A 20,040-nucleotide genomic window follows, 5' to 3' on the forward strand; every position below is an offset into this window, starting at 1 on the left:
GCCCTGCCCCCAGCTGTCCCTCTGGCCCTTGGCATCAGAGCTGTGCTCAGGATTAATTCTCATTTTGCTTTCTCTCCTTCCTCACCCAGGATCATAATACCAGCTGAGATGGAGGAGGGAGGTAGCAGAAGCAGGGACAGCAGGGGTTCGGGAGGGGGTGATCACCCTGGTCAGGGCTGCCACGTTGGATACCTGTGAAGGTTGTATTTCTTATAGTAGCCCAAGAGAATGGCGCCCCCTGGAGGCATGTAGGGCAGAGCCTACGTGGCTGTACATGGCGGCCCTGGCCCTTGTTCAAAGAGGAGTGATGAAGACTGGGCTAGGGCCACGGCAGTGGGGAGGACAGGAGGGTGCGGGGCCCAGGGATGTTTATTTCAGAGGTGGGATTGGCAGGTTGGATGTGGGGTGCTCGGACTCCACTGGGGCCTGGGAACATGGTGGGGCTGGCGGGTTACGGTCAGGAATTCAACGGGGGCCTGGTGAGCAGCAAGTGACCGTGGTCCGTGGGCAGGAGATGCCCAGCAAGTCAGAAAGGGTTTTCACGTCGCTCCCACAGAGGTGGTTCAGTGGGCAGAGACCACACTGGTCTCTGTGGGCAGGAAGAGGCCAGCACAGGACGTAGCAGGCCCAGGAATCAGTGAAGCTGCTTTGCAGCTGCCAGAGTGCTCTCTTCAGACCCACAGGGGACAGGGAACAGCACAGCCACTTCACTGGAGTGGAGGGAACTTAAGGCTGAGAGTGGCAGCCCCGACCAGGCTTTGGGGTCTCCCGTCAGATGGGCCAATCCTAGGATCTGCCTGTGGTGGGATGCTGGGGGCTGTGGGTCAGAGATTCCAGCCCCGCTTTCATCTCATCTTCATAAAGACCTGGTTTGTTAGTCATTGTTGCTGCTTTTGAGGTATAATTTATGGACACTAACATTCACCCTTTTCAAGTGTATATTTTGGTGAGTTTTGATAAATGTATAATTTGTATAACCACTACCACCATTGCGGTATAGAACATTTCTGTCGCCATAAAAACATCTTTGTGTTGCTTTCCTCTTCCCCAAACTCCGATACCCACTGATCTTTCTGTGTCTGCACTTCTGCCTTTTCCAGACTGTCACACAAATGCAATCAGACTGTATGTAGCCTTTTGAGTCTGGCTTCCTTCACTTAACATGCTTTTGAGGTTCCTTCTTGTTGTGTCGTAGCTCTGTTCATTTATTGCAGAGTAGTATTGATCGTGTGGATGTACCGTGTTTTATTTATCCATTCGTCAGTTGGAGGGCATTTGAGTTGTTTCCAGTTTGGGTTATTTTGAATAAAGTTGCTGTCCATTTGCGTACAGGTCATTGTACAGATGTCTTCATTTCTCTTGGGTAAGTGCCCACGAGCGTGATTGCTAGGTCATACGGTAGGTGTTTAACTTATAAGAAGCTGCCAAGCCCTTTTCCACGTTGGCTGCACCATTCTGCATCCTATCAGTGATGGATGAGGGCTGTGTATGAAAACACGGTTTGCAGTTCCTTGTCTGGCGGCATACACACCTGTAGTGTGGAGGCAACATAATAGAATGCCAGGTATCCCCCTGTGTGGGACACGGCTGAACATGTTTTTCATGTTTTATCAGTTATGACCATATTTAGAAAGTGTATCCAAACCCATGCTTTCTTGGCTGTTAATGCTGAATAGCTAAGACCCTGGCCCTGCAGTCAGATTGCCTGGGTTTGGCTCCGAAAGCCCCATCCTGCTGGCTGTGTGACCTTGGGCAAGCCGCTCAATCTCTCTGAGGCTGATTCATCGTCAGGTAAATGGGCTTATACTGTCCCTCCTACCTCATCAGTTTGCTGTGAGGGTGAAACCAGTAAGTATATGTAAAACTCTCAGTTCAAAGCCTGGCACGTGTTAGCCCTTGATGAATGGCTGCCATTATTATTAGATGTATGGCCCGTATGTAGTAGATGTGTGTTCTGTGTGTACTCCCTTGTGCATCCATGTGTATATGAGTACATGTGTGTGCACGCACTACACGTGTAAATGTGCGATTCCTGGTCTAATGGGTAAGGGCAGGAATAAGTCTCCTTCCCTCCTCTGTCTCCTAGGTTCTGGGTTGCCCTCACGTGCTCACAGGTGTATGTGGGTACCTGTGAGCGTGCCTTTTTCTGAGGTCACTTGTCTGGGTGCACACTGTACCCCCAGGGACCAAGGTTCCCCCATTCCCATTCTCTATCTGTTCGGCTGTCAGCCAGGGAGGCTGGGCCTGTGCTGCCCTCGCCCACGCAGTGCCCTCCCTGTGGGTGGGAGGCCCTGGGGAATGGTCCTTCCAGGGCCTGGGTCTCTGGTCCCTGGGTGTCTTCACCATATTTGTCCTGAACCAGTGTTTCCTGGATCTCTATCCAGGGCTCCGGGATCCCAACTGGGATAGGCGGGAAGGAGAGGAAGTGTTTTGAAGGAAGCTGAGGCCCTGCAGTTCGTCCATGGGTCCTGAGCGGAGGCTGCAGCGGGGGCCCCGTAGGAGAGGCTCTTATCAGCTGCCAGGCTCAGCAAGTTTAAAAGCTGCTTTATTGGAATATAATTGACACGCACTAAACCACAGGTGTCTAAGGTGTATGACTGGGTAGGTTTTGACATACGCACATGACAATGAAGCCATCACCACAATCAAGATGGTGAACACATCTGTCACCTCTCACCCCACGTATTCCCTCCTGCCCCTACCACCCCCAGGTCCACCAGTCTGCTTATTATCACTCTAGCTTAGCTTCTGTTTTATAGAATTGGCACCAGTGGGACAGAGTGGAAGGAGAGGAAGGGTTTTAAAAGGGGTGGAAGCCCTGCAGTTGCTCTGTGGACTGTGTCTGCATTTTTTTAAAACTGGCTTCGCTCGGCGTGATGACTTTGTAATTCATCCGTGTTGCTGCTGCTGTCAGTAGTTCTTTCCTTTTTCACTGCTGAGTAGTATTCCGTTGTATAGACGAACCACATTTGTTATCCATTCACCCAGCAGGTATTTCTTCTTTTATGCTTTCATTTCTGCGTATGTACACAGCCCTAAATAGTGTATGATGTTACCTCTCACCAATGGTATTTTTTGAAAGCAAGAGGTAAGCTCTTTCTGAGACTGGCCTGAGCCCAGTGGGTACCTCTTCTAGGTGGGGCACCTATATCCAGTGCCACACGTTGCTCTCACCTCAACTGTCCTCTTCCATGGGATGACCTCCCCTGCTCTGTGCTATTCAGGGGTCATTCAGCTTCTTCGGGTGGCCTTCCCAGACTGTCTGGGTCTCCTCTGAGCAATTCCAGCCTTCACTGCTGGGTGGCTTTCAAAGCCCTTGAGCACCATTCTTGGTTCCTTCGTGAGAGCAAGGTGAGCCCCGCCTTGTGCCACCCTCAACTCGTGGGCCTGGCATGCAGGAAGCAACTCCAGAGAGGCCAGGAGGCTGATGCTCAGGGTATCTGGCTGGCTCTGGACTGTGGATGCTGGTGTCTGGGGCCCTTTGGGAAGGAGGAAGCAAAGATGCAAAGTGTTGCAAACCAGTGCAAATACTGGACCAAAGTCTGGCCTTCCCACCTCCTGGGATTCTCCCCTCCTTCTCTCCTCTCTGCCTGTCTTTCATCCCCTTCCTTGAAACCCCTCCCCTCTCTTTAGGGTGGGGAAGGCCTCTGGGCTCACCAGGCTTTCTGTATTATTAAATTCTTGTCTTGGAGGGACCAAAATTTGAAACATCCCAGATGGCCTCAGTCACATTCTGCGGTTTTCTACGTCCCCACCCCATCTTCCCCATCCTCTGTGTCTCTTCTCAAGATGACCGGATGGGCAGGAGCTGCCCTTCCTGATGGATGAGACACTGATCTTGGGGAAGAAATGAACCCCCCCAGCTGCCAAGGCTGTGCATTAATGCTACCAATGCTGCTGATACATGGCTTAGAGTCACAGAGTGGAGGCCACTTATTGTGCCAGAGAGGGGAAGTGACTTCCCCAAGGTCACATGGCCAGTTAGTGACAGACACAAGCCACCTGGCACCACATCCCATGTTCTTTCCTCTCTCTGCCCTGTCTCCTAGATGCCAACCTCACATGTTTGTAAAGTGCCTTATGAACCAAGCCCTGCTTATGGAAGAAAGCACAGTGCCTCCCTGGCTAGGGGTTCTTGAAGCAGATCCGAGTTCCTAGGAAGCCTGGGTGAAAAGGCCTGCCTGTGTTCAAGATGTTGTGGGCGTGGGCAGTGTAAAGCAGGAAGGCAGCCTGGGGAGGAGGGAGGAGGGAGGAGGGAGGAGGGAGGAGGGAGGAGGGAGGAGGGAGGAGGGAGGAGATGGGCATGCTCCTGGGGCTGACGCTGCAGAGGCTGCCTCACCCACCTTTCTGGTCTCCAGTGCCAGCGCTATGGTCAAGTGTTCAGCCTTGTCAGTCCAGCTCCAGAGCCTTCTCCTCCTCCCCTCCTCCAGGAGGCCTTCCTGGGAAGTGACCTACCTTTTGGTGCATATTACTGTCTGCCGTTTGTATTGCAGCTTCTGTCCCTATCTTATCTCCCTTCCTGGACTGTTGGCTGCTTGAGGACAGGATCCATGTATGTTTCATGCCTTATCTTCAGTGCCTAGGACAGGGCTTGGTATTCAGTAGATACATAATGAATATTTGTTGAGTAAAATACATGGTGGTGGTAGTGAGTGACAGTGAATGGTGTTGGATGTTGGTTGTAAATGGTGGCTTGTCACAATGCTAGAGGGCGGGAAGTAAATGGTGGTAAATACTGGTGAGGAGCAGTAGGTGGTAGTTGGGGGTGGTCTGTCACAGATGGGGGCAGATGGTGGTGGTGGGAGGTGACAGGTGAAGGGTGGGGCGGATGGTGGTGGGAGGTGATGAGTGAAGGGTGGGGGCAGATGGTGGGGGGAGACGGGTGAAGGGTGGGAGTGGATGGTGGTGGGTAATAAACGGTGGTAGGTGGTGAAATGGGAAATAGCAGTAGATGGTAGCAGGAGAAGGAAGGTGGCAAAAAGTGGCAGTGGTGCTAAGGGGCAAAGATGGTGGAAATCCTGGGCAGTGGTGACTTCTGCTTATGCCCCAGCCCTCTGCCCTTCCCTAGGGGACCCTGGTCCAGCTCTTGGGCTGTCAAATTCTCTGACGCTGTGGCTTGTTCCTTTGCAGACTCCATCGGGGGCCCCTTCCCTGTCACCTCTCACCGATGCCACCACAAGCAGAAGTACTGCCCACCGGTGCTGCCCGGTGGGGGGCTCCCGGCCACGCCACTGCTCTTCCACCCACATACCAAGGGCTCCCAGATCCTCATGGACCTCAGCCACAAGGCCGTCAAGAGGCAGGCCAGCTTCTGCAATGCCATCACCTTCAGTAACCGCCCGGTCCTCATCTATGAGCAAGTCAGGCTGAAGGTGGGGCCTCCCTCCCTGTTCCCGTCACTGTGTCCCCCCGGGGCCTCTGGACGTTCCTGCCAGGCACTGCCTTCTGCTAACGGCCATCATTACCCCCTGCCCCTTCTCTTTCCTCCCTACCGCACTTCTACCCTTCTTCATCCCTCCTCTTTCTCTCTCCTCCTCCTTACTCCTTTCTCAACCTTCCCTGCATGACGGAGAAGGAACGGGAGAGGGGAGTGGTCATGGGGAGGTGACGGGAGATGATGGTGGGAGGTGAGAACTACTTCTCACTCGACTGGTGGGGCTCCTGGGGGAGGGAGAGGGGCCCAAATAGCGGGTGAGCTGGGCGGTGTGACTCCCCATAGGAGTCTGTCTGGGGGTGGACTGCAGAGAAGGGCACAGCCCCTTCCCCTTGGGCTCACTGATGGTGTGTCTGAGGCCAACCCCCTGCCGCCCAGATCACCAAGAAGCAGTGCTGCTGGAGCGGGGCGCTGCGGCTAGGCTTCACGAGCAAGGACCCGTCCCGTATCCACCCTGACTCACTGCCCAAGTACGCCTGCCCCGACCTGGTGTCCCAGAGCGGCTTCTGGGCCAAGGCGCTGCCCGAGGAGTTTGCCAACGAGGGCAACATCATCGCCTTCTGGGTGGACAAGAAGGGCCGTGTTTTCTACCGCATCAACGACTCGGCCGCCATGCTCTTTTTCAATGGGGTCCGCACAGCCGACCCGCTCTGGGCCCTGGTGGACGTCTATGGCCTCACGCGGGGCGTCCAGCTACTTGGTGAGTGCCCTCTCCCTCTGGCCCCTTAGGTGCAGGGCACAATTCTGGTGCCGTGGTCTGACTTGACTTGGTTCTATCAGGCATGGGGCTCCCTCCCCCACTGGTAGCAGCCCTGGGGCTGACTGGGCACTGGGACAGCTCTGGGAGCCTTGATGTGAACTGCAGAGCATCCCTTCTTCCAGGCCCACAGCTGTGGCAAGTGGAGCCTGGCGAGATTTCTGCCCTCTGTGGTCCCTCAGGTTGTGCCTTTGAGCCGTGTGCGACCTTCATGATCACGTATGGCAGCCTCAAAGACCCCCTCAGCCCCAGGAAGTAATGAATATTAATCATAATAACTGTAGTTTACAGAGCTCTTACTGTGTGCCAGGCACTGTGTTATTGCCGTTCTCGTAGCAACCCTGGGAGGCAGACTCCCTCACTGGGCCCGTGGAGGTGAGCCGCAAGCTCAGGGAAGTTGTCGTTGGCCCTAGGAGGCGCTGCAAGGCTCAGCCCCAGGTGAGCCCTGGCCCCTGGGCTCTGCAGCCTTCCAGGAGGTCCAACCCCACCTTAGTCCTTTTTGCAGGGATATGGGTGAGAGGGGTAGGAGGGGATAGCAGAAGGCACGAGCGGGGCTAAGACTCTTCTGGCTGCTTCTGGGCCCCCAGTGTGAGTAAGGCTACTACAGGGGAGTGAGAGGGCAGACATCCTGTGGGAGGTGAGGAGGAGGGACATTAGAAAGTATTCTAGGGCTGCTAAAGTACCAGGCTTCCTGGCAAGGGCACACACAGACCCTAAAATGCCAGGGCTGGAAGGGGCCTCAGAGTCTCAGACTTCCTTGGGTCTCACAGCGAGTTGGTGGCTGAGGTGGGGCTGGAACCCAGGTCACCTGACTCCCAGTCCAGGAATCCCACTTTGCCGCACTTGAGCATGTGTAGGCAAGTGTGTGCGCATGTGCATGAGCACACGTAGACTGGGTACAGGTCAACCCATGGGCAAATTGGCTGTGTCTCCAGGAGGATCCTGGATGAACCTCAGATTTTCCATCTGTAAAATGGGTTGGTAGGAAAATTAAATCCAACTAAAGAGGCTATGAGTAAAGTGCCCAGCATAGTCCTCGGTACCAAGTCGATGCTCAAGCCAATGTTTGCTCTTCCCATCTCCCATCCCTGCCCCACATCCCTGCAGAGAAAACTGCCATGGAGGTGGTGGAAAAACGTTTTTTCTTTTTGTCCTTTCTGACTTCAGAGCCTAGAAACAGTGAAGCTCTTTTTTTTCAGAACACTTTTATTTGAGTAAAAAGATAGTTAAAAAGAAAAAAGACTGTGAAAGTAAAAACAAAGAAATGAGTAATCGTTAGAAGTCTTTCTGTGTGAAGGAGGGGTCCATGTCTTACCCAGCTAGTTTCCTCTCCAGGGTGGAATCTTGTGCCTGGTGTGTACAGGACCCTGAGGAATATTTGCAGTGTGGGTAGGGGAGAGTGGTGGGATGGACGTTCGATGAAGGAAAGGGTTGGGGGCGTGGCCGAGGTAGACCCAGCCCCACTCACAGACAGCCTCAGGCTCACTGGGAGACAAAGCAAACACTCCAGAACAATCAGGGCATAACCCAAGAGACAACAGTTAATCGCTGAACACTGTGGTCATAGGATCTCATCCATTTGCCAAGATGGTTTCCATCCAGTTATCTCATTTCACCTCTCAGCAGCTGGCCCTGGAGGGAGTGATTATTATCCCCATTTGTCGGAGAAAATTGAGGCCCATGGAAGGCCTGTCCTGTCCATGTATGGGTGTGGCAGAGCTGGGACTTGAACTGGGTGTTCTGATGCCAAAAGTAGTACCTTTCGCATTACCTGCCCCCTCCCCATCCGGCTCCCCCACCACCAGCAGCCGCGGTGGGTTTAAGCAGGAAGTCAGAGGAGGCTGAAGTCAGTGTGGGAGGATGGAGTCTAGGAAGGCTTCTTGGTGGAGGAGGCTTAGGCTGGGCCTGTAAGTTCCAGGAGGGTTGGGATGGGGGTGAGGATGAAGGGGACATACTGGGTGAGATGGGGCTTCCAAATCTCAGGGGCTGAGGGAGGGGCCTGGAGAGTAATCTTGAAGGGCCCCACCCTGGGGCAGAGCCCAGGCACTGACCTGGCCCAGCCTCTTTGACTATAAATGGGTTTTCACGCAGTATTTTCAGTTGCATTTGGATTTCCTGTCAGCCTCCTCTCTGTATACCCAATAAGGCCAAGGCCCCAGCTGATTCCCGTCACAGCTGTAAATCACCATAATCCCTGGGCATTTTAAAACACTGATTATGGCCCCTAAAATGAATTAGCAGATTAAAATAGCTCCTCGATTTGCTCTTCCTAAATTGATTTTTTTTGTGAAGAAAGGAGAGACGCACCCAAGTTATCTTCGGAGGTGGGCCTGCTGCTCTATGCTCTCATTCCGTGCCCCTGCCCCCGGGACACACCTGCTGCCCTGTATAGTCTCAGGGTCTATTTCCCTCCCTCTCCTCCCCACTTCTCATCTCCCCCTCTCTCCTTACCTGCCACGTCACTGCACCTGTGTCTTTCTGGGCCTCTCTCTCCCTCCACCCAGATCCCGCCGGCTCCTCTGCTTTCCCTCTTCTTGCTCCTCAGCTGAGTTTCTCCTCTGAAGAAGTCACTCTCTGTCTTGGGGGCTCTGAGGATGGGCCTGTCTTTCCTGGGGTGATTGTGCCCCAAAACCGTGGCTCATCTTTAGAGATTACCTGCCAGAGGCCTGCCCCCTCCCCTCTTGCCTCCACCTGGAACCTGTGGCCAAAGCCCTCCAAGCTCCTCAGCCTAGAGACATCCTGGGCTCCCTGGCACATAGTAGGTCCACAAGTCAGGCCATGGACAGATTGGCTGTCTTCCCGCCACAGAGTGGAGGTAGGGGCTGATGTCTCTCCCTGATTGACACCTCCAGGTGGGGTCCCCATCCCCACCCCCCACTGCCCTAACCATCACCTAGGCCCCCCGATGCCCGTGCCATGGCCCCGGCAGACCTGCTTCAGGCCTTCCAGGCTCCCTGTTACGCTGGAGTTCACAGCAGATCACCCTCTTCCCTCCGGGCACCCTGGCCCAAGCCCAGGCTGGTATCTCCAAGAATAACAGCTTCCTACCTCCAGGAAGAAGGACCTGCCAGCAACTAAATAAATACAAGTTTTATGCGGTGATTAGTACTTGGAGAGATAAGTTCCTATCCCAGTTTTCAAGGTCTCCCTCCTCCTCTCAGAAGTGTTGGTTCAGGAAGAGCAGCTGTGGATCCTGGCAGAAAGCTGGTGAGCCAGGAATCCATTTGTAGGGTGTTCCTACGCACCCCGCTGTGCCCACCACAGCCTAGGTGCTGTGCAGGGGTCGGAGGAGACACTAGAATTGGAAACCCGGCCCCTCTCCTTAAAGAGTGTTTATACTGGGGGACATGCCATATGACTGCTCTGAGGTGACCAGAATCCAATACTGCAAAAAAGTGTGGCTGAAGAATAAAACCGGGGGGGGTGGGGTGGTGGTGCAGCTGGGGAGCAATCCAGAAGGACTTCCTGTAGGAGACGAGTTTCAAGTCAGAAACCAGGGGAGGTGAAAAGAATGGACTGGTTGAGGAGGAACAATTTAGGCCAGACAGGAGGGGTGTGCATTGGCACAGAGGTGGGGAATTGGCGGTCAGTCGGGGAGCAGATCCTTCAGGGGATGGGATGAAGTGGGAAGGTAGTGGATGACTAGCAGAGAGCTGGTGTGTGCCGGTGTGGGTATGTCATGCATCACAGAGGAGAGAGCCAAGAGAGTAGAAAGTTTCCAGCAGCTTCTTGCTGTCAAGTTTTTCAGTAAGAGGAAATGTGGCCCAGAGATGGGGAGGGGCCTACCCAAGTTCTCCCAACTAGTCAGAAGCCAGGCTGGGCCTGGGATTCAGACCTCGCAGCTGACGTGGGCACAAGGTCAGGTGAGAAGACTTACTGCCACATCAAGATGTCTGTGGCTGAGCCCAGGAGGGTGTTGGGAGGCCATTAGGGGGGTTCCCAAGGACTCATGGTGTCACCCTAGGTCTTGGTAAAAGAACCCACCTGCCTACTGAGGAGAAGGATGTACAGAGACCCTCAGGGTAGCTTTCTGGGGGCCAGGCTGCTGCTGCACCAGTCGCTGGGGTGGTGGGCCAGCCTGGCTGCTCAGCATTGAGAGGCCTGGGCCTCTCCGTAGATAAGGCTTGGGGTCAGGTCTCTGTCCCGGGCGTGCCTCAGCTTGCGGTACAGAGCGTGAGGCATCCCGGCCGGCTGAGGGCCACACTGCCATCTGGGGCTTCCGCTTCCCAGGCTAAACCAATATTTACCTTCAGCTGTGGCTGCCAGGGGCTGAGAGGCAAATATTGGCTTCAGGAGCCTGAGCCAAGCTCTTGGGATGGAGAACGAGCCGAGCATGCTGATAGCGATTTCTTCCTTTTTGATGGTTTACATTTCTTTCTTTTTAAAATTTTATTTATTTATTTATTTTTGGCTGCGTTGGGTCTTCATTGCTGTGCGCAGGCTTTCTCTAGTTGCGGCGAGCGGGGGCTACTCTTCGTTGCGGTGCGTGGGCTTCTCATTGCGGTGGCTTCTCTTGTTGCGGAGCACGGGCTCTAGGCGCGCGGGCTTCAGTAGTTGTGGTTCGCGGGCTCTAGAGCGCAGGCTCAGTAGCTGTGGCATGTGGGCTCTAGAGCGCAGGCTCAGGAGTTGTGGCTCACAGGCTTAGTTGCTCTGCAGCATGTGGGATCTTCCCAGACCAGGGCTCGAACCCGTGTCCCCTGCATGGGCAGGTGGATTCTTAACCACTGTGCCACCAGGGAAGCCCTTCATTTCTTCTTAGTTTAAAAAAAAAAAAATCTTGCTGTTCTTTCTGCTTCAGAGACTCTTCCAGGTGCTTCTTTTTTGCTCACCTCAAATTCTGCCAGTTATGTCAAGGCCCAGTACCAAACCCTCCCCTCTACTAGGGAGCCTTCCCTGACTTACTGTGTTCTTCGTGACCCTTCCTCTTCCTGAAGCAAGTGGGCGTCTAAGCAGTATCAGAAGCTCTGCATCATATATTGTCCTCTGTTAAGAATACAGTAGCAATCCTCTTTGTCTGTATTATAAAGAAAGTTATTACTGTACCTATTTTGCAGATAAGGAAACAGAGGCTCAGAGAGATCTGATAACTTGTCCATGGTCACACAGCTTGGTGGAGCTGGGACTTGAGCCCAGAAGTGTGGGCTACATTAATTCCCAGCTTCTCTAAATATGAGTCTCTCTGGTCTCCCTATTATGTCTAGATACCCCCTCAGGGGTGGGGATTTTGGCCCCCTTATGTCTTCCAGAATAGAGCTTGTGAGAGCTCCAGGCATCAGGGGTCAGCCATATGTGTTGGGCACAGGTAGGCCACCAGGGCCCCGGCAGAGTCGAAGAGGGGCAGTGGGTGACCAGCGTCCTGTTTCAGTGGTGAGGGTAGGTCTGCCTGCCCTGTAGTTCCCTGAAGGCTCTTGAGGGCTTTGTTTGATTCTGTTGTTCACAGTGTGCTCTAGTTTTCTACCAGAATGAATATATATAAAGTGTAACCATATATAGATGCCAATATTTGACTCTTTGTAATGTCCAGAAATGGCAATTTTATGTGTTTCCATCTAGTATCTCTTTGGCCCAAGATATAGTTCTGGGGACCTTGGAGAGAGCCGGTGGCCCAGAGTGGGGTGTGTGTAGGGGAGGAGCTGGGGCCTTGTAGTATTGGGGGCAAAGCTGTCATTTCAGAAGCAGGAGACCTGACTGAATCGACTCCACTTGGCCATTCACTAGCTTCGGGCAAGTCTCTCAGCGTCTCTGTGCCTCAACCGCCTTGTCTGTTACTTGGACATAATTATACATGCACCATGTACCTCACAGATATTCTGTGAGGCTCACATATGTAAAAGTGTTTATACAAATGGGAAGGGCTGTCTTTTTTGGTTAAAAAGGAATATCTAGAAACACCACCAAAATAGACAGTCCCCTGCCAGTCGTCTCATTGGAAGAGGGGGCCTTAAAACCAAGTCCCTGTGTCTGGATGAAAGTCAAACCACGCGATCTAAACTGTTTCTTGGAACAAGATCTGTGGTTCTCCAGCTGGGTTCCTTGGAGCACTGGGATTCCACAGAGACATCTCTGAGGCAGCTGAGTGGCAGGGCTCTGTGGCCACCTCTTAGACTTTAAGCAGTTTTCCGTTCCATTGGATGAATGATTCCACTGCTTGAAAAAAAAGTTTGAGAACCACCAGACCAGATGATTCTGAGAATCTATACATCTAAGATCCTGTGGCTTGAAGATTCTATAAACCTAAGAGTCTATGACTCTGAGTGATTCTGGGACATTCTGCCCTTCCCTCCGCGAGCCTCAGAAAGTGTGTTTGTTTCCCCTAGCTTTCCCGTGGTTGGGTTTACATGGAGAGTGTGGAGGTGGTGTGGGCTCAGGGCACTGCCCAGAAGGGTGGAGAAACCCCTCGCCCATCCAAGCCATGTACCCGTCCTCCTGGCTCCTCCTCCTGCTCCGTGCCAGCTGCAGACCGGCAGGAGGATGTTTATGGACACAGTAACTGGGTTGGCGCGCCTTCCAAACAGGGGCCGGCAGAGATCTGCCAGCCGGCTGGGCGGCTGCAGGCTGACCCGTGGTTAAAGATTATCCAGCGCTGCGGATGTGCGAATCTAAACAAACAAGACTTGGGCTGACGGCAGGCCCTGCTTCAAAGGAGCCTCTGCTCCAGTTCCCAGGCCCTGCCTTGGTTACCCCGCACTGGCCGGCAACGTGTGGGGGGCTGAGTGGGTCTCTGGGTGGGAGCTGGCCCTGGTGCCTTCCGCCTGGCGCGTCTTCCTCCACTCCTTTCCTTTCTCTCCACTGGTTTTGCTCAGACTGTTCTCCCCAGGCATTTGCTAATGCAGTTTTCCCACCCGAGTGGCTCTCACTTCTGTCAATCCAGACCCTCTTGTCCTTCAGGGCCTGGGTCAAATCTTGTTTTTCCTGAGATGCCGTCTCTGAACAACTGTGACTGTTAGAAAAACTTTCCTTGCATGGTTCCAAGTGTCCTGTACCCACTCCTTGGGGCCCCCTCTGAGCCTTCTCTTCTTTAGGATAAATCTCCCTTTTAGGATAATGCTGTCCAGCTGAGGCTAAGAACTTCTGTTTCAGAGCGAGTCAAAGTAGAGGATAGATGGCCTTGAGAAGTGGTGAGCTTCTTGTCCCCAGGGGCATTCTAGCCAAGGCTGGGTGAGAACTTGGCAGAGATAAACAGATTTCCTCATTCTCCTCTGAGGTCCTGTCTTACCTGAGACACTAAGAATTTTGTAACAAAATTGTACTCAAATATTTTCATGCCTCCAAGCTTCAAATCTCCCAAGGGCTACTGGCTCCCCAGGGCCCAGGTCCTGGCTCTCCCTCTCTTTAACCCCTGCCCAGGGCTGGGCACATAGGGGGTCAATGAGTGGGTGCCCTGAGTGCCACCCTGAGGGGAGGAAACCCTGGCCCAGGCCTCCCTGCCCTTTGCAGGGCCTGGCTCTTTCTGCCTGGGCCCAGGGGACCTGCAGAGCCAGTGCCAGGCACCAGATTAGGCAGGAGCTGAAGACTGACAAGTTCTCTCCTGAAAGATGGGACACAAGAGGGGAGCCAGCTTTGCAGCTTCTCCCGTGGCCCTGTGCCGCCCCTCCCCTATCATAAACACCTCCAAGTGGGCAGCTGTGTGTCCCAGGCACGGATTAAATAACTTGTTGCTTCAAACGTGGGGCCACCCCACTGCTTGGGGGCCACAGGCTGGCCCTCTGGGTTTTCCAAGCTGTACCCCAGGGCGCAGTCCTGGGCTGAGGTTCAGCCCATGGTTGTTCTCCCCTGGCTTCGGGGGCCCGGACCCTTCCCTGACCTCCAGGTTGATGTGAACTCACATCAAGGTGTTGTGACCTTTGCTGTCCCCTCTGCGGAGGGCGCTCTGACCAGTTCCTCCATCTCAGGTTTCATCTATTTCAGGGCCCCACGCAGCCAGGCACACTGATGGGATGGTTATTTTGGAGCTTGCTGGTGGCCTGCAGCTGCTCCTGACCCCGAGGGGTGGAGGGGATGGGAGAGAAGACATACTTGGGCTGGGCACTGGCCCCAGAGATTCCATTTTCAGCTGTTTCCCAGCATCTCCAGGACCTCCTCTCCTAACTCCTGTGATATTTCAACAAAGGCCAAAAGGATCTCTTTCCTACCCCTTCCCCTCTCTCTCTCTTTGCCCACTGTTTCTCCTTCTTCCTCTTCTCTCGTCTCTGATCACCATTTGTAGCTTCTCCTTCCTGGTCTTTAGTCAGTAATGTCATTCAATGATTCTGTCCTGGGTGCTTGTCATGACTGATGGGAAGTCCTAGGTTCAAAAAGTTAGTTGTCTGAGTGCAGGTGGACCTGACTTTGGTTGATAAACTCAACCTGAGCAAATGGTAATAACTGAAGTTATCAGGTATCCAGGTGCCAGGGGCTTCTCAATCTACCTCTGATCCCTGCGACAACATCGCAAAGCAGGTATTAGTGTACCCCTGTTCTCATGGTGAGTGATCGGGGGCTGGAGGACAGTTGCTTACCCACAGGCCACCAGCCAAGTGCTGGATCAGACATTTAAACCCAAAGCCCATGCATATTCTTCTGAACCATGTAGCATGAAAACAATAACAATGGCTCATATTAACCTCGTGATTATTATGTGCCAGGTACTCTACTAGGTGCCCTAGGTACCTCGTCTTCTCAGCATCCCTTCCAAGGGGAGTATTAGAGTCCATATTTTATACCAATAAGTAAATGCTGATTTCACTGCTGAAGAAGAGAGTCCCAGAGGGGTTAAGCTATTTGCCCAAGGTCATACGGCCAGGAAATGGCAGAGCTAGGATTTGAACCCAAGCTGATGACTTCAGAGTCCTTGCACTTAACTATGCTCCTGTCTTGCCTACCAGTATATGGATTTTGTTAACCAAAAAACCTAAAATACTTTTAGGTTGCATTATTAGAAGGGCACACCTGGAATACTGAGTCTGGTTGTGTTCATTGTCTAAGAGGTGGGAAGGTGTGTGGGGAATCTGAGTATTCCCTGAGGAAAGCGGTCCTCAGTGTGGGGCTGAGAGGCAGCCCCAGGGGTAGTAGGTATAAATACAGGGGGGTTATGACTGAGTGAGCCCTAGAAAGTAAACTGTATAAAGAGCAACACATGATAGGTGTGTGTTTATGCGTACAGATTTGTGTGGAGTGATCATTTTATTTAGGTTGATACGCAGGCTACTCATTTTCATTATCTAGCAATTTTGTATAAAAATAGCAAGTCACTTGTAAACACCGCCAGAATATTTTCTAGCTGGTTTGTAATTTTCTAAGAGTGATTTTGTTTGTGTTTGTTGTCGTGGTGGCGGTTCTTGTGTTGGTTTTTGTAAGTGTAGATCTGTAAATTCAATTGCAGTATTTAAAGCTTCAGCATTGACACCTTGTGTGTATGAGAGGGGGGATTTGAAGGAAGATGCCTTGAAGAGTGAGTTGGGTGGCAGTTGGCAGTTGTGGGAATTTCTTTTCCTATTGGGTATGTGATTTTGTCAAAAGGAAGTATTTCTCCCAAAATTGGGAGTAGGCAAACTACCCATCAGTTAAGTTTTGTGTGTATGCTAGTTTAAAAAAGATAATATGTAATATAATGTAAAAAAAAAAAAAAAAAAGCTTTTATGGTAGATTTTGTAAATTTGTTACAGGGTAACCTGTTTTCTAGCTGTGATCTTACCACTTCAAATGGGTGTAATTTGAATAAATTTTGTATGGTAAAGGATCAATAAAATGACTTTTTTAAGAGTTCAAAAAAAAAAATACAGGGAGGTAGATTTCAGTTTAACAGTAGGAAACATTTTCCTAAAGACAGAGTAGCTCAGCAGTGGCACTGCTGGGAGGTAGTGGGTATATCCAAGCAGAAGAGGACTCCTGAAGGGGCAGAGAACAGGAGAGAGCTCACATTCCAGCCCCATTCAGGAATCTGTTCTGAGCGTCTGCCCAGCTCCATGGGCTCTGGCCTGATTGTCCTGAGCGTGTGGGGTGGGCTGGAGAGAGGAGTGTGGGGTGTGTGTGGGGGGGGGCCCCCATGACGGCCTTGTTCTCATAGGCCCGGCTGGGCATTTCTGAGCCACTTGTTTCCTCCTCACCCTGTTTCCCCATCCCTTCTCCTCTGTCCCCAACCCTCTGGACTCCTCAAGGGCCGCTGACTGGAATCCCTAAGGGGTAGGGGAGCTGGGGCTGTTTCCTGGGGTCCAGGTCAGCCCACAGCCCTCCTCAGCCCCCCACTATTGTCTCCAATGTCTTGCCTTCCTCGCCTCTGCCTCTCCGCAGGCCCCCAGCTTCTCTGCACCATTACTGTCACAGAGTCAATTCCCTGGAATAATCACATTTTCCGGTCGGCTCCCTCCTCCTTGCCAAACACGATGCTGGGAATCCTGACCAGCCAGGCCCCAAGAGGCTTCTCCAGAGAAGCAGGAGCCTTGGGGGGAGGGCTGGCCCAGCACCCTCTCCTTGCTGGGGTCCAAACAACACTGTTCCTGGAAAGGGCAGGGGAGCTGGGGGAGAACAAAGAGAGAGAGGCTTTAGAGAGCGTCTCTAGATTCAGCTGGAGCTGAGTTCTGGCCTCTGAGGCCCCTACCAGTCCAGTCCCCCAAGCTTTACTCTCACACCAAGCACTCCAGCAGCCCTCACTCAGTTCCTGGAGAGAAAGCACAGATTCTCCCTGGGGGAGGCTCAGAGAAAAGCCTCCTGAGAAGGGGTTGGCCCATGATGTGAGCTGCGGTGGTACTAGCCAAATTTAGGGACTCCCACAGAAAGGGTTCAGTAAACGAGGAGGGCCCGAAAGTGGAGAATGTGGCATTGGGAGTTGGACAGATCTTGCTTTAATCCTGGATCTGCCACTTCGTGGCTGTCACATAACATCTCCGAGCTTTATCTGTACAATGGAAACAACTTCATGGGATGCTTTAAGGATGAAATGCAGGGGTAATTCATTGCAACTGATGACTTTTATTACAAATTGTAGTACTCCATGAAGCAGAGAAAACCAGCCATTTAAAAAGTATGGTATCAAAAACATGGTTATTAGTGTAGAAAGGTATTCAGGACACAGTAAATGGAAAAGCTAGTTTTGAAAAGAAAATTTGTATAGCAGAGTTCTTCGCCTGGAGTCGATGCCCTGAAATTATCCACGGAATTTAGGGAGAACGTGCATTTTTCTGAGAAGATAGATAAAAGTTGCCACATTTTCAAAGAGATTTAGAGTTAGTTTAAAACTACTGGCATTTATATAGCATGATTCAATTTTTGTTTTAAAAAAAGAAATAACTAAAATATATTGAAAAAAGGCTGGAAACTCATACATCCAAATATTAATAGTATTTTCCTATGGATGGTGGGCTGACAGATTACTTTTTCTTTTCGATGAACTGTCTTTTCTACAAAATACAGTCTGTATTACTTGTATGAGTAAAAAGAGAGAGGGTTTGATTTCCAGTTGTCAGTTTTGAAAGGATAGCTTGGATAAATTCACTTAACTTCTCAGCCTCAATGTCCTTCCGTGCCAGTAACTTCACAAGGTAATTGCTGGGGTAAGAACGTCTCTCTGCCATTTGTGCAGAGAGGCGTTCTAGAGAGGGGGGGTTCTCTCTGGCCTCCCAGATGGGTAGGATGTCAACATGCATCCAACAAATATTATTTACTGCTGCCTCCTAAGTGCCGGGTGCTCTTCTGGCTGCTGGGATAAAAAGGGAGGGCCCCAGGAGTTAGAAAAAAAATCCAATTTTAATAAGCATACTATTTAGAAGTAATCATGTTTTTAGTTTTGGTGTCCTTCCTGCCGGCCTTGATCCTTTGCTTAAACAAATACGTAGTTAGAAGTCCTGCACAACGTTATGTCCTAGCATTTTCTGTGCCATTAGAAACGCGGTGCGTCTTACTGCTGGGCGCTTTAAAGACCAGTGGGAGGAGGTGCGCAGGCGATGGGGACTGGGCGCTGTGGCCCGCGTGATGGTCACCCTGTCTCCCTCTCTCCGCAGACAGCGAGCTGGTGCTACCGGACTGCGTGCGGCCGCGCTCTTTCACCGCCCTGCGGCGGCCGTCGCTGCGACGTGAGGCCGAGGAAGCGCGCCTCTCCGTGAGCCTGTGCGACCTCAACGTGCCGGGCGCCGACGGCGACGAGACCGCGCCGGCCGCTGGCTGCCCCATCCCGCAGAACTCGCTCAACTCCCAGCACAGCCACGCTCTGCCGGCGCAGCTCGACGGCGACCTGCGCTTCCACGCGCTGCGTGCCGGCGCACACGTCCGCATCCTGGACGAGCAGACGGTGGCGCGCCTGGAGCACGGGCGCGACGAGCGCGCGCTCGTCTTCACCAGCCGGCCCGTGCGCGTGGCCGAGACCATCTTCGTCAAGGTCACGCGTTCGGGCGGCGCACGGCCTGGCGCGCTCTCCTTCGGCGTCACCACGTGCGACCCCGGCACGCTGCGGCCAGCCGACCTGCCTTTCAGCCCCGAGGCACTGGTGGACCGTAAGGAGTTCTGGGCCATGGGCCGCGTGCCCGGGCCCCTGCACAGCGGCGACATCCTGGGCCTGGTGGTCAACCCCGACGGTGAGCTGCACCTCAGCCACAATGGCTCCGCGGCGGGCATGCAGCTGTGCGTGGACGCCTCGCAGCCGCTGTGGATGCTCTTCGGCCTGCACGGGGCCATCACGCAGATCCGCATCCTCGGTGAGTGCCCCCGGCCACGTGCCCGCCTCCCCCCAGGTGCACCCGGAGGCTGGCGCCTCCAGACCCAGCCTTCCCTGGAGGAGGGGCGTGTCTGGGTGGGGGAAAGAGCGCCCACACCGCCCTTCATGGGGTCTAGTCAGGGAGTCACAGACACCGAAGATGAGTTCTGGGTGGGACTCAGTTATCTAGTCCATAGTTCTCAGATCTCACCAGATAAACCCTGGAGAGGGGGAGAAAAGCGGGGAACATTGAGTTTCACGCTCAGAATCTGATTCACCCACATTCCCACAGATACGTAAACAGTTCTCTTACACATTGCCCAGTGGCCATTTAAAAATGGGGAAAAAGAAAATGGTTTCCACCAGCAGCGAACTTTTTGAGGTTCAGTTTCCATTTCTCCTAAAATGGTAATAAAGGTCTCTGCCTCTAAGGGTGGTTGTGTGTCTAAATAAGGAAAAGAGGTTGGTATGTCAGTAGCCAGGTATCTCTGCAGGGTGGTGCCTAGATTGGGGGTCTGTGGGGAATCCCCGAGCAGAGGGCCTTGGAGGAAAGGGAGTTGCAGATGTCTGGGCCTTCGTGGGTTTGAATGGACAGAGTTTGAATGGACTGGGTGATGCGGACTTGTGTAAGCCATGTTTCCCAGAGTGTTCTGCAGGGTAGGTGTCCATTGAAAACGGGTCCTTGGGTCCAAAATATTTGGGAAATACTGAGTTTTTAAAAAGAAGGCGATTCTTGGGCTTCCCTGGTGGCGCAGTGGTTGAGAGTCCGCCTGCCGATGCAGGGGACACGGGTTCGTGCCCCGGTCCGGGAAGATCCCACATGCCGCGGAGCGGCTGGGCCCGTGAGCCATGGCCGCTGAGCCTGCGCATCCGGAGCCTGTGCTCCGCAACGGGAGGGGCCACAACAGTGAGAGGCCCGTGTATGGCAAAAAAAAAAAAAAAAAAAAAGCGATTCTTTACTGTAGACCTTCTCAGAGCCTTTAATATACAATGTGAACCTTTAGGAGAGGGTGGTGGTGGTTATGGTGTCCAGCTTTTCCAAGCTCATTTGACCAGAAATCTTTTTTTTTTACGTGTATCTTCAGGAACCTGTTACCGCAGAGTGAGCAGGTGTTCATGCTTTCCAAGTGCTGGTCTGCTCTGCAGCAGCACGAGACTCCCTCGGAGAACCCACTACAGTGCAGG

At 52.8% G+C, this 20,040-nt stretch overlaps 1 protein-coding gene across 1 annotated transcript in view; it reads left to right on the forward strand.

Annotated features, from left to right (window-relative positions):
• Positions 1-20,040, forward strand: part of NEURL1 (neuralized E3 ubiquitin protein ligase 1) — a 79,580-nt gene that overhangs the window by 54,543 nt on the left and 4,997 nt on the right. Inside the window, exons 2-4 of the mRNA XM_029244627.1 lie at positions 5,131-5,372; positions 5,813-6,134; positions 18,167-18,856. Of these exons, the coding sequence (XP_029100460.1) occupies positions 5,131-5,372; positions 5,813-6,134; positions 18,167-18,856 (1,254 nt within the window). The remainder of the gene's footprint in view (positions 1-5,130; positions 5,373-5,812; positions 6,135-18,166; positions 18,857-20,040) is intronic.

The sequence above is a fragment of the Monodon monoceros genome, unplaced genomic scaffold (genome assembly GCF_005190385.1).
Source record: "Monodon monoceros isolate NGI ecotype Baffin Bay Population unplaced genomic scaffold, NGI_Narwhal_1 Super_Scaffold_4, whole genome shotgun sequence".
Classification (NCBI taxonomy): Eukaryota; Metazoa; Chordata; class Mammalia; order Artiodactyla; family Monodontidae; genus Monodon; species Monodon monoceros.